Raw genomic sequence first — 16,958 nt, 5'->3', positions numbered from 1 at the left:
CACTAAAGAGAACAGCTGGGAGCAGATCTGATAGGGCCATGGTGGAAGATCAGGACAATGAAAAAGCTGACACAATGTGCGTGTTGTCAAGATCGTGCTCACTGATAAAATTAACAAAAGAGGGAAGACTCCAAGAAGCTGTGGTGGGCCTTGCTGAGGAGCCATGGTTCATCCGGTCACGAGAGGGTGGAACTGGAGTAGGACTGGGCTCCTGGCAAAGGAAGAGGACTGTGTGGGTAGACTGCAGGGAACTGCAGGAGCAAAAGCAATGGGAGCTAGCAATGAAGTCTCATCAAGGACATGTGACAGTCTGGCCTTGGATGAAGGGATGGTGATGGAGGAATTCAAGGATTTCCTAGAAGAGGATCTGCTCTCTGAGAGGGAAGATTGGCTACTAGCTTCATCTTAGACAAGTTTTGAATTTTAGGCACCTCAGACTTCTGGTTAGGCTACCATGATGGCTATTGCTAGGTGGGCTAAGGGCTAGCCCAGGAGATGGTAAAGCACTCTGTCTGGATCGGTCTGTGAGGATCTTCCTGAGAGAGTCGGCTGTCTGAATCAGGGGACCGAGTGTGCAGCTTGGCCCTCCCCTGACGTGGGCAGCACTGCCCAGTCAGCTGAGGGCCCATATGGAACTAAAATGTGAATTCTCTGCCTTCTACACCCAGGACACCACTGCCCTGCTGTTACAGTCAGAACCCCAGGTTCCGGCAATGGACTGTCATCATTGTCCGTATCTGCAATGACAGGATACACTTAAACAGCAGAATGACAGACTTATGACTGCTTATGAAGGACTGTACTATTGTAATAATATGGGGGAAATCAGTGCGGGGAGGGAATATGGGGAGGAGGGTAAGGGAAATCCCACAGCCTATGGAATTTTTTTAAGATTTATTTATTTTTATTACAAAGTCAGATATACACAGAAGAGGAGATATAGAGAAGAAGATCTTCCATCTGATGATTCACTCCACAAGTGACCGCAACGGCTGGTGCTGCGCCAATCCAAAGCCTGGAACCAGGAACCTCTTCCAGGTCTCCCACACAGGTGCAGGGTCCCAAAGCCTTGGGCCGTCCTCGACTGCTTTCCCAGGCCGTAAGCAGGGAGCTGGATGGAAGAGGGGCTGCCGGGACTAGAAACGGCGCCCATATTGGATCCCAGGCGCGTTTAAGGCGAGGACTTTAGCTGCTAGGCCACAGCGCGGGCCTAGCCTATGGAATTTTATGATAAAAAAAAAAAGTCCAGGTTCTCGTCTTTGGACTCGTACCAGCAACTCCCCAAGATCTCCAGCCCTCAGCTCCCTCAGCTCTGAGACCTCATCCAAGTCAGAGTGGACTGGTCAGAGCCACAGTACTGTCTTCCATGGTTCTCCAGCTTGCAGATGACCCCTCTTGGGACTTCTGAGCTGCTATAATCATGTGAGTCAACTCCCCTAGTAAATCCCCCGCAAATACACCCATAGATCAGTAGATAGATTTCCTATTCTATTACTCTGAAGAACCCTGATGAATGCAGATGTGAACATGATAGTTGGATGTACAGACTATAGTCCAATATGGAGGTCCAGACAGGATATAGCCTTTACAAAGTCATCATCACATCAGTGGAAATAGAAGCAGATATTACTTAACCAAAAGCAAAAATCCAACTGAAAACAAAAGCAAGCTGTGACAGAGTTCAAGATGGTCTCCAAGCTACCATTGCCTCCTGGTATTCAGGACCTTTTTTTTTTCTTTTTAAGATTTCTTTACTTTTATTAGAAAGGCAGATATACGGAGAGAAACACCCTCTATCCACTGATTCACTTCCCAAGTACATCTGGAGCCAAGCCAATCTGAAGCCAGGAGCCAGGAACCTCCTCAGTCTCCCACACGGGTGCAAAGTCCCAAGGCCTTGGGCCGTCCTCTACTGCTTTCTCAGGCCACAGGCAGGGAGCTGGATGAGAAGCAGAGCAACCAGGACAAGAGCCGGTGCCCATATGGGATGCCAGTGCATGCAAGACGAGGACTTTAGCCACTAGGCTATCACACTGGGCCCAAGGACTTTGTATAGTTCCCTCCTATAATAAGTTGGGATTGGCCTGTATGACAAATGAGAACTAGATTGTGTCATAGCAGGAACAAGCAAGGAGAAAGAGCAGGAGATTTCAGGCTACTCAAGCAGACTGAGAATTGAATCTTGCAGTGTATGTACTAGGATTTCCTGGAAGAGGATTCACTGTCAACACACACTCCCTTTGGAACTGTTCTTCCCACCCTAGGCTGATAAAAGTAAGTCTCTGGTACAGACTACAGAAAATTGGTACCTATAAAATCCTGGAGCTTTCAGATGTGAATTCCTGGACTCTCAGAAGCTGCAACATAAGTGCTCTTGGGACACCTCAAGCGCTGCGATGAACTGGCCAACACGGTGAGACAGGGATGAGATATGGCACAGGAAGTCCTAGCCTTTATCTCCAACCATTGGCCACTCTGGATCCAGGCTCAGAATCCACTCCTGCAAGCTTTCTCTTCACTCCTGGACCCTGGACCTCTGCCTCATCACAGAGGAGCTTGACCTCTGGAACTGGAAAAGCAGAACCTGGTGTGTGACATGTCCTTCTGATTTCTCTAAACTCCACCCCCTCGTCTCTGGCTTGTGGAAACTTCCAGGTGTTCTCCTAGTGGCATTTATCAGCTCCCTCCCGTCTTCACTTCATCAACTGAGAGTCCAGGGTCCAGTAATCTCATCACCTTCTTCCCGAAAGGCTTGCACCCCTTGCGTTGTCAACATCCATCACATCCGCATGGCAGCCCTCCACTCCTGAGAAATAAAGAGAGAGAGAAAGCCAACTTCTGTGTTCTCTGAACTTGCTCCTGGGCTGTGAGTACTTCTGGACCCAATGTCACAACCACACAGATCAGCACTGGATCTACTTCCTTTAGCCACGTCTGGCAGTCCTTGTTTGCTAAGTCAGCTGTCTCCCCAGATACCCTCTCTGTGACCTCCAGGTGCCTCCCTTGCTGAAGGAAGAGCAGTCTCAGAAGGGATTCCCCCCAACACAGCTACATTTGGGGATGGTGTTAGAAAGCCAAGCAGACAAGCCAGAGAAACAACCAGCCCTCCAGGAAATGAAAGCTGTGGTTCTGAGGAATGCAGGATCGCAGGATCTCTCTCCCCACATCAACTAGTTGCTGTTCACTCCATGCTGTAGGGAAGCCCGGTCTTGTCACAAGTTCCCCACTAATGGGCTAGAAGACTGCCCGCTCTTCAGAGGGTAGGCCACAAGGAGGGTAGACCCAGCTTCCACCTTGTGCCGTGTCATTGAATCCCCTTGGCAGTGTGGTGTGTAGGCAGTGTGGGGAGAGGTCAGGAACGAGGGTGGGGAAGTCTAACTGCTTGTGACTAGTGAGGCTGACAGCAGCTGTGAGACTCTAGGGCAAGTTACTTAACCCGTTTTTTTCGTGTGTAAAACGGAGAAAATACTGGAGCTTTTCAGGACTGCAAACCTGGTCAGCATTATGACTACCCAAAGGACATGGAGGCGTACACATGGGTCTCTCCCTCAAACTTTACTTTAGCATTCCCCATGCCCACGCAGGGTTTGGCCAGGATTCACGCCTGGTGAGCCCACAGTGAGGGCGAACGCGTGGTAGATCTGAAGTCACATCAATGGGTTCCAGTCACCATCCCAGTGTGGCTCCGGGTACAGCCGCAACCCAGGCACCGGCTTCACGTTCCAGGAGGCGCAAGCGCATAGCACACGCCCCCCGCCCTAGGGGGCGGGGCCCGGAAGAGGACGTCAGCGTCGTTCTGTAGCTCTGGCGTATCCAATCACAACAGACGTTCCTCTCAGCTCGGGCGGGAGGCTCCAATCACCGTCGGCAGCGTTAGCCCGCCCACCTGCCCCGCGGAGCCCAGAAGCTGAGTGAGTCCCTGCCGGGTTCCCCGGCATGTCGGTGGCCTTCGTTCCTGACTGGCTGCGGGGCAGTGCTGAGATCAATCAGGAGACGATCCAGCGGGTGAGCGAGAGGCTGGGGGGCGCGGGAAGCTTCCCGAAGTGAACCGCCTCCATGCTGAGGCTTGGAGTTGGCTAAGGGGGTTGGGGCGAGATGGGAGCGAAGCCTGCCCTCGCCGCCGTCCTCACCCTCTCTCTGCTCTTTCAGCTCCTGGAGGAGAATGATCAGCTCATCCGGTGCATCGTGGAGTACCAGAACAAGGGCCGAGCCCACGAGTGCGTCCAGTAAGTGCCCTCTTCCCGCCCCTGGCCAGTGGGCTGCTGCGAAGCGCCCTCCCAGTGAGCCACACGGATGGACCAGGCCAGCACGAGAAGCATTGAGCCCCCTTTTCCAGATCGAGTCCAGGATTCCACCTTATCTCTTACAGGATGGTATTGCTCAGGTGCTGAGGAAATGTTCAGGAAAGCCAGGTGGTGGAATGAACCAGGCTTTGCACCACGTGCACCCCCTGTCACAGTGGCCACCCTCTGCTTCAGATCTAGCGTCATGCTAATCCTGACCCTGGGAGAAGTACTTAATACATTCAGTGGATGGGAATGTTCTTGAAGGCACCAAGTGACAAAAGAAAGGCCATCATGGCCAGAACTTGGCCACGGGAGAGCTGTAGGAAATGACATTGTTATCTTGGTCACCAGGAGGCTCATGGTGGCATAAGGAAGCAGTAGGCAGTTGGCAAGCAGTGGGATGCCCGCCACCCACGTCGAACACCTCTAGGGAGTTCTATGTGCCACCTGGCTTCCATCCACTGGTACCCAGCCCTGGCTGTTAACATACCAGTCAACAGATGAAAAATGGTTCTCTCCCTTTCAAAGAAAATGAACATTTAAAAAGTTGTGAAGAATAGACTGGTTATAATACAATGACCACACAGGCTGTATTATGGAAAATAAAGTTGGGGTGAAAAAAATGTATCCGGGAGACCAGTTAGGAAACTTGTAACAGTCCAAGCCAGGGTTGATAGAGCTTGACCTAGACCAATAGCTGTGGAAGTGGTGGTGAGAACGGGTGAGATTCTGGGTACTTTTATCATAAATATGTGGATAAAATTAATAACACTGAATGATCTCATCAATGGATGAGCCATTTCTCTACACTAGGTAAATTCTTTTCCAGTTTTTGTTCATTGTCATTGAAGACAAACCTGACTTTTGCCTGCTTTTTTTTTTAAATCCATAGGTACCAGCATGTGTTACATAGAAATCTCATTTATCTAGCTACCATTGCAGATGCCAGTCCAGCCAGTACTTCAAAAGATGAATAATCTTCCAGTTGGCTATTGTGAAAAGAAACCGGATATAATCCATCTCCTACAAAATGGACACAAGATCATTACCAATTCAACTACTCAGAATGTGAATGAAATCCCTGTTGTAAAAATATGAAGAAGGTTACTAACTTAATTATGTTTTCAATGTAAATATCGATTTTCATAATCAAGCAGAACCGTCAAGAGATTGGCTCAGATGTCGTCTTTCCTGAAACGAAAGTATGTTTGGATAACAGACATGGTGGACATCTTCAAGGCCACATTTTTGTTGTACCTTAAGAAGTTTTAGCTGGGGGCCTGGCAGTGTGGCCTAGCAGCTAAAAGTCCTCGCCTTGAATGCGTGGGAATCACATATGGGCTCCGGTTCTAATCCCGGCGGCTCTACTTCCCATCCAGCTCCCTGCTTGTGGCCTGGGAAAGCAGTCAAGGACAGCCCAAAGCCTTGGGACCCTGCACCCATGTGGGAGACCTGGAGGAGGTTCCTGGCTCCTGGCTTCAGATTGGCATAGTACCAGCTGTTGCGGTCACTTGGGGAATGAATCATCGGTTGGAAGATCTTCCTCTCTGTCTCTCCTCCTCTATGTATATCTGACTTTCCAATAAAAAAAAAAAAATCTTAAACAAAAAAGAAGTAGTTTCAGCTGGGTTTGGGTGGTCAGACTCTGGCCTCAGCAAATGGACATGCCATTGTGTCCGCCCTCCTGTCAGTTTGTACAGGTCCTCCCATGACTGTTTTCAGGTTGCTTTGAAATAAAGCTTGCTTTCCCAGGAAAAAAACTGTTAAGGAAGCCTACACAGTTTTGTTTAGTAAGTGTTCCATTTGATTTTCCAGGAAAACTAAAACTGTAAGCTATGTAACAACATCGTTGTCACTGCCAACAAAATAGTGATTCCTAATGTCATCGAACATGTGGTGACGTCACAGCTAACACTCCATATTCCTCAGTCATCACAAGATGTGTGTTGAGAGATCTGAATCGGGATCCAAGCAGCAGTTGCTCATTGCATTCTGTTGTCACTTTAAAGTTCTGCCTCATTTTTGCTGTTTGCTGCAAAACCTAGGTCATTTGCCATAGAATCTTTTTCTGGATTCATCCAGTTGTATTTCTTTTTCTTTTTTTTGTTTTTTTAGATTTGTTCATTTTATTACAGCCTGATATACACAGAGGAGGAAAGACAGAGAGGAAGATCTTCCGTCTGATGATTCACTCCCCAAGTGAGCCGCAACGGGCCGATGCGCGCCGATCCGATGCCAGGAACCTGGAACCTCTTCCGGGTCTCCCACGCGGGTGCAGGGTCCCAATGCATTGGGCCATCCTCGACTGCTTTCCCAGGCCACAAGCAGGGAGCTGGATGGGAAGTGGAGCTGCCGGGATTAGAACCGGCATCCATATGGGATCCCGGGGCTTTCAAGGCGAGGACTTGAGCCGCTAGGCCACGCCGCCGGGCCCCATCCAGTTGTATTTCTGTGAAATTATTAAATATGTCTCACTGTAATTTTCTTGTAAACAGGTAAATCTAGAGGCTTGTTTAGATTTAAGCTTTAATAATTTTTGGCACAAAGACACATTGTAGGAAATGATACCTGCTTTTACTTTACATCATGAAGTGAACTGATTTATTTTCAAGTTCCCAATAGTCTTCCATTTAAATTGTAATTTATCCAGCTTTGATTTTTTTTTAACTAAGAACTGTATAATGGGGATTTTCTATTTTATAATTCCTTCTTTCTTTTTTTTTTTTTAAAGATTTATTTATTATTATTGGAAAGCCAGATATACAGAGAGGAGGAGAGACAGAGAGGAAGATCTTCCATCTGGTGATTCACTCCACAAGTCAGCCGCAATGGCCGGTGCTGCGCTGATCCGAAGCTGGGAACCAGAAACCTCTTCCGGGTCTCCCACGCGGGTGCAGTGTCCCAAAGCATTGGGCCGTCCTCAACTGTGCTCCCAGGCCACAAGCAGGGAGCTGGATGGGAAGTGGAGCTGCCAGGATTAGAACTGGCATCCATATGGGATCCGGGGGCATTCAAGGTGAGGACTTTAGCCGCTAGGCCACGCTGCCAGGTCCCTCCTTCCTTTTATTAGCCGTGTTCTACAAAACAAACTTTCCCTCTTTGAGACTAATCTGTAAAATGAGAGGGAAAGATGTTTTGTGAGTGGACCCCCCCCCCCAAATTTTTTAATTGGAAAGTCAGACATTTAGAGAGGAAGAACTTCCATCCGATGATGATTCACTCCCCAGATGGCTGCAACAGCTAGAGATGCATCAATCCAAAGCCATGAGCCAAGCGCTTCTTTTGGATCTCCCATGCAGGTGTAGGGTCCCAGTGCTTTGGGTCATTCTCCACTGATTTCCCAGGCCACAAGCACGGAGCTGGATGGGAAGCAGGGATGCTGGGATTAGAACCGGTGCCCATATGGGATCCCTGTGCGTTCAAGGCAAGGACTTTAGCCACTAGGCCACCCTGCTGGGCCCAATTAGAAGCCCAGGTCCCTGTTCCTGTGGTTGCAGTTCAGGAGGCTGGTAACATCTGTAGCCCACAGGTAGTTGGCGTTGTTCAGCTTAGAGTGGCTGGAGGAAGCTGGAGGTGGGCCTGAAGCAGCGGCTGTGAATGAGCCACCTCACATTGTGATGCTGCACTGGTATGGCATGTTCCTTACATTTTCGTCCCACTTATCTTAAAGCATGGGTTTATCTTCCTAAGTGTCTTCTGGGGCCTCCTGGAATCTTCTTCACTCCTTTTAATGTTGACCCCGCTACTTGTTTCTGGCCCCAAGTTCTGCTTTTTGAGTCTTTGGCTCTGACACTCTCTGGGTGCCAACAGAAGCCACACTGTGCCTGCCTGCCGAGGGTATGGCATTTAGGTAACTCTTGATTTGATTTCTTCAAAAGCACATGAGCCCTAGTTTTTTGGGAAGTATTGTTGTCTGACTTCATCCTAGTAGACCACGGAGTCAAACGTCAAAACGACCCTTGTAAGATTTCCAGAGGGACACTCGGGAGGGATTTCTCAGTACAAACCACACACACAAAGTGACCGACAGACATGACCAAGATGGAATCTAGCTTAAGACAACCAGGGTCTGAGCAGATGACCACAAAGCCAAGAAAATAGTTGCTAGCGTTCTAACACATCCTGGGCAACAAGAACTCCACATATTCCACAGTTTGGATGAAGAAGCAGATTGTTCAGTGGGCCAGGGGCCGGACAGGCCTTCAGAGTGAGGGACACCAGGCGGACCACAGCGGCCTTCTTCCTCGACGTGGTGCACGAGGCGTTTCCACAGAGCCGACAAGGACGTCGCATCGCGGCGGGAAACGCGCAGGCGCGCACACCTCTGACGACGTGGCATGCAAGGCGCAGGCGTGTCCAATCCTCCCTGATTGGGCGAGCGATTCCAGAGGGCGGGGCGCAGACAGGACGCGCGCAGGTATAGGAGTGCCAGGCCGGGGCGCTCCTGGACACGCCCCCCTGAGCTCACTTGGAGGCTTGTGCTCTCGCGGTATTTGTTGGGATCTCGCGGGGCTCAGCGTGGCAGTGGGCGGCCCGGTCGCAGGAGGCGGAGGTGGCGTTCCGTTAGTGGCGTTGGGCGCTGGCGGCCGTGGCGGCCGTGCTCTCGCCTCTGCTCACCGGGAGCCGTTCAGGCTGGAGGCAGGCCAGGTGAAGAGCTCTCTCTTCCCGGCTAGGCCTATTTCCCTGGCGGGACGGGGCCGTGTCGTGGCATCCGGGGTGTGCGGGCTCCGCCCCAGGCCCGGCCCCCTGCCCTGACCTCTCTCTTTTCTCTTCTCTCTCTCTGTCTCTCTCTCTCTCCTCTCTCTCTTCACTCTCAGCTCTCACCGCCACCTCGGTCGCAATGGGCGCGCAGGACCGGCCGCAGTGCCACTTCGACATCGAGATCAACCGTGAGCCGGGTGAGCCCGAGCCCGGGGAAGGGTGGAGAGTATCGTCGGGGCTCTGCGAAGGGGAGCCGTCCCCCCTAACCCCCAGGAGCCTTTTAGGGGAGCGGATAGGTGCAGGGCACGTCCCAAGAAGACCCGGTGCAGAGCAGAGTGGTCTGGGCACACCTCCCCACCCACCCCTGCCTGCGGCCGCACCTGCGGGCGGAGCCCTTCTTACCCAGCCTGGCGCCAGGCAAAGGCACTGCTTCTTCTGCTTATGGAAACAACTTGCAATTTCGATTTCTAGTATCTTGCCTTATTATACCATTCCGTATTCCCAAATCGCTTTGGGTTTTTTTTTTCCACCCCTTGAAAATCTTCAGCCAAGAATGTCTGCGTTCCCGTGCCAGTCGAGTTGTAGCCCGTCTGCGCTTTAGAGGGGAGTGTTTTGTCTGTCGGAATCCCCACCCCCCCAGCCATGCAGTCTCGCGTGTACTTGAAGATAACACATTTTTCGAGCCCCCAGGGTCCCACACTGTTCTCTTAGCCTTTGTTGTTCCTTGCTGTGACCGAAGTTGGATCCGGACTGCAGATTTCCTGTGGGAGCCTAGTGCTGTTGGTGGGCTCCAGGGAGAATGTGATGAATAAAACAGGGGCTCGCTTGCGCGCGCGCGCGCTCTCTCTCTCTCTCTCTCTCTCTCTCCTTCCCTCCCTTTCCCTCTGCCTCTCCCTTTTTCCCTCTCTCCCTTTCTTCCTTTCTTCCTCCCTGTTTTTGATGTTGCCCATATGCTATTGGGGACGAAAGCAGTAAACTCGGGGGTGGCCGACGACACACGGCTGCATTTTTAGTAAGTCGGTCAGCCAAGACCGTTTTTTTTTTTTTTTTTTTTTTGACATAGTGGTATTTTGTGGCATGCGCTGTGTGAGTGTGTCTGGGAAGAGGGAGTCATTCACCCAGGGCTAGGGGAGGGCATATACTTCCCAGGAACCCAGGTTGGAGCTGGAGAGGGAAGAGGGCAGTGGGGCAGTGGCCCTGTAGCTAGGAATTAGGTGAGTTTATGAAAGTGTTACCTGTAATGATTTGAGTATTGATGGACCCTGATTATGTTTCAGTGGCTCAGTGCTTGAGGTAGTAGATTTTCTTTCTGTAAGGAGGAATGAGAAGTCCACCAGGTCCTCCTTCGTGAGGGCATGTTCAGGATGGTGGGTTTGCACGTTTCCTGTGCTGTGGAGAAGCTGCAGTGTTTGTTAGTGATGGGCACGCCTAACCGGCGGGCACACATGAAGTAAGACACGCTGACATTGTCCCAGGTGGGGCCTGGTGATTGGTATGGCCCAATCTCTAGCATTTTTTCATGTGTTAACTAAATACTGAATTAAGTGATTTTCCCACTGTTGGTGTAAGGCTCGCTTCAGTTGTAGCATGTGGAGTATCTGTTAGTAAATCTAAGGGCGTGTCAGAACGCTCTTTGAAAATGAAAGTAAGCAATGAATTTGTGTAGTTAAAAAAAAAATCTTGTAAATCCGTGCATATTTCCATAACATCTGTTTTCCACAAAATAGCCTGCATGCTCCTCATACGGCATTCAGTACTTAATCAAGTAATACTGCTTACTTCTTGTATAGCTAATAATTCACTTGATATAAATACAAAGTTCACTTTGATAAGCAAAGATTTATATAAGGAGTGGCTGCACTGTCAGTGTTAATGAGACATCAAGAAGTATTGATAGCGACCAAGTTGATGGACACATGTGATGGCTTAGTGGCTACATCCTCACCTTACAAGCGCCGAGATCCAATATGGGTCCTGGTGCGTGTCCTACTGCTCCACTTCCTGTCCTGCTCGCTGCTTGTGGCCTGGGAAAGCAGTCGATGAAGGCCCACAACCTTGGGACCCTGCACCTGCGTGAGAGACCCAGAAGAAGCTCCTGGCTCCTGACTTAGGATCCACTCAGCCCTGGCCGTTGCGGCCACTTGGGGAGTGAACCAGCAGATGGAAGACCTTTGTCTCTCCTTCCATAAATCTGATCTGTCTTTCCAATAAAAATGAATCCTAAGCCAAGTTGATTACAGCACAGTATATATTTTGCATAAATACTAATGTAAATGCATACATTTTAGAAGAGCATCTTAATTTTTGAATTATGAAGCTACTGAGTGAAAACAAATATATGTTAAAGGAAAAAGGTCTTTAAACTTGTGAGTTCTCCACTGTGAATCCAAGATTGTTAGGCTATTTTTTTTTAAAGATTTATTTATTTTATTACAGTCAGATATACAGAGAGAAGGAGAGACAGAGAGGAAGATCTTCCATCCGATGATTCACTCCCCAAGTGAGCCGCAACGGCCGGTGCTGTGCCGATCCGAAGCCAGGAACCTGGAATCTCTTCCAGGTCTCCCACGTGGTTGCAGGGGCCCAAAGCACTGGGCCATCCTCGACTGCCTTCCCAGGCCACAAGCAGGGAGCTGGATGGGAAGTGGAGGTGCCGGGATTAGAACCGGCGCGCATATGGGATCCCGGGGCGTTCAAGGTGAGGACTTTAGCTGCTAGGCCACGCTGCCGGGCCCAGGCTATTTTTTTTTTTAAGATTTGTTTATTTTTATTTGAAAGGCAGATGTACAGAGAAGTAGATATAAAGGAAAAGAGCTTCGTCCGCTCCTTCTCTCTGCAAGTGACTGGAGCTGAGCCTGTCCAAAGCCAGGAACCAGGAGCTCTCCCCTACCCCCATCTCCCACACAGGTGTGGGGTCCCAAGGCTGTGGGCCGTTCTCTGCTGCCCTCCCAGGCTGCAAGCAGAGAGCAGGATGGAAAGTGCAGCAGCTGGGACACAAACTGGCACCCATATGAGATCCTAGGCATGCAAAGCAAGGCTTTAGGCTATTGCACTGGGCCTGATTATTTAAGCTTTTAACTAATATTTTTGTTTCTTTAATATGAATATTCACATTGTATATTTCTAGGATATATTTTGGTAATTTGTGGCTTTTATTTCCAATAAAAATAAAATCTAAAAAAATTGGTGCATTTAGTGTAATTGGTCAAATTTATTTTTTTATGGAGTTGTTTGCCTTAGTGACTTAATTTAGTGGCTCTGGAAGTCTATGTACTATTCCCTTCATTCTTCAAATTGATATTATCTTTTCAAAGAACTATGCGTTCGTCTGAATTTTCATTTTCATTAATTATGGTTCTCTTATTTCCTTTCTAATGATAACTTGGTTTTTGTTTTGTACTTTGTATTTCTTTAAGATTTGTTTGTTTTTGTGGTAAAAGCATATCTATAGAGAGGAGGAGAGACAGAAAGATCTTCCATCTGCTGGTTTGCTCCTCAAGTAACTGTAACAGCTGGAGCTGAGCTGATCTGGAGCCAGGAGCTTCTGTCAGTTCTTCTAAGTTGGTCATGCATCCTCTGCTGCTTTTCCTGGGCCACGAGCAGGGAGCTGGAAGGGAAGTGGAGCAGTCAAACCAGTGCCCATATGGGATGCAGGCACTTGTAGGCAGAGGATTATCTCACTAAGCCATCACACCTGTCCCACACCCCTTGCCCCCTTTTTAAAAATATTTTTATTGGAAAGTCTGATATATAGAGAGAAGGAGATACAGAGGGAAAGATCTTCCGTCCACTGGTTCACCTCTGAAGTGGCCGCAACGGCCAGAGCTGAGCCGATCTGAAGTCAGGAACCAGGAGCTTCTTCCAGGTCTCCCATGTGGGTGCAAAGTCCCAAGGCTTTGGGCCGTCCTCAACTGCTTTCCCAGGCCACAGGCAGGGAGCTGGATGGGAAGTGGGGCCGCCGGGTTAGGAACCATCACCCATATGGGATCCCAGTGCATGCAAGACAAGGACTTTAGTCCCTGGGCTACCACACCAGGCCCATGCCCCTTTTTGTAGTTTCTAAAAGTAAAAGCCTAGCTTGTTTTCATTTGGTACTTTTGTAAGATATGCATTTAACACTATAACTACATATCAGAGGAAACTTAGATGCATCCCACTTGTTTTTCCCTCTCATTTGAAAGGCAGAGTTACAGAAAGAGAAGGGAAGGGGGGAATCACACCTCAGATGGCCATGAAAGCTGCCGGGGGCCCACGTGTGCATCTCACAGTTTTGAAATGTTGATCATTTCTTTCAGCTTAGAATATTTTCTACTTTCTTTTAAAGATTTGTTTATTTATTTATTTATTTATTTTGGCAGGCAGAGTGACAACCACATGGGCTCGGCTGGATCAGGTGGGAACTGGGAATGCAGTTGAGTTGTGCCATGTAGATGACACAGTTCTGAACACTTGTGGGTCACCGCTGCCTCCCAGTGTCTGCATTAGGAGGAAGTTGGAGCCAGGTGCCGGAGCCGGACCTTGAACCTGGCAGTTCCAGAGTGGGAGGCAGGCATTTTAGCTGCAGCTTGGCACAGGGGCTCAGGTGTAGGCTTTTCCACCTCTTGGCGCCATACGGACACGCCAAAGATTTTTGAATTTTAGCTGTGGATACTGTCTGTATTTCCCAGTTTTTCTGTTGATGACTTCAAGTGTGATTTTGTTAATGATCAGAGGATGGACTTGATGTGACTGTGGTTGTTTAGAATTTGTTAGTATGTGTTGTGGTTTACTTTGGTATGTTTCCCGTCTGTACTATAAAGAAAGTATGTATATTCTGCTGTTTTTGTGTAGGGTGTTCTGTAAGACTCAGAGTTGCCTAGCAGTGTTCAATTCTATATCCTTTGTGACTATTGGGCTTGTTTTATTAATTGCCAAAAATAGGAGCACAATAGTGAAATGTCTTTTATTTGGATATGTATGTTTCTTCCTTCGATTGTGTTGTGGTGGTAGTAGCAGTCTGTGATGCAGTAGTTATACCTCAGCTGGACCAAGGATTTCTTTAAAATTTGAAACAAAGTTTTCTGACTGGTAGAGATTAGTAATCTTTTTTTGTCTTGACAGTTAAATTCATATTCTCCTAAAGCATTAGCCTTTTTGTATAAAGTGAATACACTGTGAAAGTATAAGTGAACTTTTCATTGGCAGCTTCATTTTTCTGACAGAAAATGTAGAATAATTAGTTCTGTAGGGTTGTTAGTGATTGATTCAACTGAAGATCTCTCGGCAGAAGTCTTGTTTTTTTTTTTCTTCCTTTGGTTGCTGTAGAAACTTCCTTGCCTTATCATTCAGATCTTTGTATCAGGAAATGGACTAGTTTCTCACTTCTTTCCTGAGGTGCACACCTGGTCTGTATGTTGGTCTTCATTAAACTTGGCTAACATGCTTACTGCTAAAATAGAAAAGAGAGAAGGAAAAGGAAGAGGAGAAGCAGGTTAGTGCAGCCCAAAGGACTAAGTTTTAAATGTCTATCAGAAACTTAATTTGAGTTAGTTTAGTCAAGAACAGCCATGAGATTATTTCTGGTAGACACAGGGAAGTCACCCACTAGATAGGTAAGGGCTGTTGTACTGCTGTTGTAGCAGCTTTGCTACTAGACTGCAGTGATAACAAGCCACATGTTGCTGCTTACGGACTAGCAAGCAGGTGTACACACATAACTCATATAACCAGTTAATAGAAGCTTGATGGAGCCGCAGTCCGTTTCTGTGGTGCAGCTTCTCCTTGCTGCCTCCTGAACATTACCACATGGTGCTTTGGGATTGGGACATCCAGAACCCTCTAAAATCAGTTGTGAGCCCCTGACCTTTTCAGTGGACCAGCCTCGGGACTGACTTCCCTGTCACACAGCCCAGCCAGGCGAGGATGTGGGGCCTGCAGAACCCATCTTTCCAATCCATATGTTCTGAATGTCATGACAAATAAAAATCATTTCTGACATTCATATTGATGATTACAAAGCTTTTGGTTCATGAAAACTAAGCAGAGCAGAAGAAGCCTTTTAGCAGCCACCTCTGGATTGCAGCCTTTGGCTATCACCCCTAGTGGGTATTCCTCCTGCTTAAGGTATAGATTCCAAAATAAGAGCTTGTTTTTATGTCAGTCTTGCTATGCCTTGTTAAATAAATTGATAGTTGTCTTAGTATGCCATGTTATAGTAAAAGACTTGATGTAGACCTTTGATTTTCACACTAGGAATGGCTTTTATGAGATGTGAGGTAAATCCCTGTTTTAAGGGAACGAAGGGGAAGAGGCGGAAACCCTATACTTGCAAAACTGTAAAGCAGAAAGTAAAGATAAAAATTGTAATAATAAAAACAAACAAGAATGCTGTTTTATCATTCTCATTCTGTCAGTATTTAGAATTTTCCAGAGACTCCATGACATGTGACATCCCAACAGCTTGAGTGCAGAAGCAGATGGAGACTGATGAGATTTACAAAAAATGTGAAACTGTGGCAGATTTCACTACACTTTTGTTTATTTTTGAAAATAAACAAATGGAAATATAAGTTATAAAAATAGTTGCATTGGGCTCGGCACAGTAGCCTAGTGGATAGAGTTCTTGCCTTGTGTGTGCCAGGAGCCCATATAGGCGCCAGTTCTAATCCTGGCGGCCCCACTTCCCATCCAGCTCCCTGCTTGTGGCCTGGGAAAGCAGCAGAGGACAGCCCAGGGCCTTGGGACCCTGCAGACCCGAAAGAGGCTCCTGACTCCTGGCTTTGGATCTGCTCAGCTCCGGCCATTGCAGCCATTTTGGGAGTGAAACCAGTGGATAGAGGGTCTGTCTCTCTGTATCGCCTTCTCTCTGTGAATCTGACTTTCAAATAAGAACAGATCTTAAAGATGAAATAGTTGCGTTAATATATTATGCAGTTATTACAATTATGTAGAAATGGGTTAATGTGGTAAATGTAGATACAGCTCAAACCCCCTGGGATGCAAAAGGGAAACGAGGAAATGAGGGTTATTGTAGATGAAAGGAGAAATACAGAAAACTTGATTAGATTCCTAGGTTTTGAAAATAGGTGATATTGAAAAAATCAAAACTAGAAGGTAGTCAGTTGCTAATCAGCTGAAGATTGATGTGACACTCATCCATTAAAAAGAATACACGTTGTGGAGATCTTTGAAACTTGAATATGAAATGTAATGAATTTTTGGCGCAGCAACTAGTGACCCACAGTTCTGCTGAGAGTACTTACCGGTAGCTGGGCTCTGATCCTGCAAGTGGAAGAACTTAGTCCCACAAGATTCAGGGGGAGCCGGTCACAAGTCCAATCCACTCTCAGTCGGGCATTCCCGCAATGCCCTCCCTCCTCAGGTTCCAGAATTTGCTAGAATGCAGGAAGCCATTTGAGTGTTACTAGCTTATTATGAAGGGGCTAGCTTGGGAGCAGCCTGGTAAGTGGAAGAGCTGCACAGTCAGCTGTGCGGTGAGAGGGTCCGTGCCCTCCTCATACACCCCAGCACCATAGTGTGTACCAAAAAGACGCTGAGACCTGTCACCTAGGGGTTCCGCAGAGGTTGCATGGATATGATGAGTTCATTGAATCTGGTGCTCCTCTCTAGTCAAGGCTGGCACTTTCTAATTCCCAGTCCCCATCTGGAAGCTATCTGAGAGTGCCAGGTGCTGCCACCTTAAGACAAAAGGTGGTCCCTGTCACCCGGGACAGTGGAGGGAACTGAGGAGCTTTGTGTCTGGAACCAGAGAGAAACCAAATATATTTCTAATTCTCTCACAACTGGGTGTCAGACTGCATTCTCTTTTATATCTCTTAGATACGATGATAATATTGGGGTTAAGATAATATCCTTATTCTTCAATATACACTAAAATAATTAGGGGTACCACAGTGTCTTTAACTTTCATTTTGTTTCAAAAACCAAATTGTGTGTATAGGAGAAGGATAAGTAAATATGACAAAACATCCT

The 16,958-nt window shown here is 47.8% G+C and overlaps 2 protein-coding genes across 3 annotated transcripts in view; both read left to right on the top strand.

Annotated features, from left to right (window-relative positions):
- The first annotated feature begins 3,857 nt into the window (after positions 1–3,857).
- On the top strand, positions 3,858–5,456 carry SS18L2 (SS18 like 2). The gene is made up of 3 exons (XM_004581712.3): positions 3,858–4,005; positions 4,150–4,226; positions 5,179–5,456. The coding sequence occupies exons 1-3, from the start codon at positions 3,937–3,939 to the stop codon at positions 5,261–5,263; spliced, it is 231 nt and encodes a 76-aa protein (XP_004581769.1). The 5' UTR covers positions 3,858–3,936; the 3' UTR covers positions 5,264–5,456.
- A 3,296-nt stretch (positions 5,457–8,752) lies between these two features.
- NKTR (natural killer cell triggering receptor) overlaps positions 8,753–16,958 on the top strand; it is a 37,930-nt gene continuing 29,724 nt past the window's right edge. For both annotated transcript variants that reach the window (XM_004581713.3, XM_036497453.2), the window contains exons 1-2: positions 8,753–8,933; positions 9,104–9,184. In XM_004581713.3, coding sequence (XP_004581770.2) covers positions 9,127–9,184 — 58 coding nt within the window. In that variant the 5' untranslated portion in view covers positions 8,753–8,933; positions 9,104–9,126. The remainder of the gene's footprint in view (positions 8,934–9,103; positions 9,185–16,958) is intronic.

This window comes from Ochotona princeps, chromosome 21 (genome assembly GCF_030435755.1).
Source record: "Ochotona princeps isolate mOchPri1 chromosome 21, mOchPri1.hap1, whole genome shotgun sequence".
Classification (NCBI taxonomy): Eukaryota; Metazoa; Chordata; class Mammalia; order Lagomorpha; family Ochotonidae; genus Ochotona; species Ochotona princeps.
The sequence above is the reverse complement of the archived record's forward strand: the minus strand, read 5'-3'. Positions and strand labels throughout refer to the sequence as shown.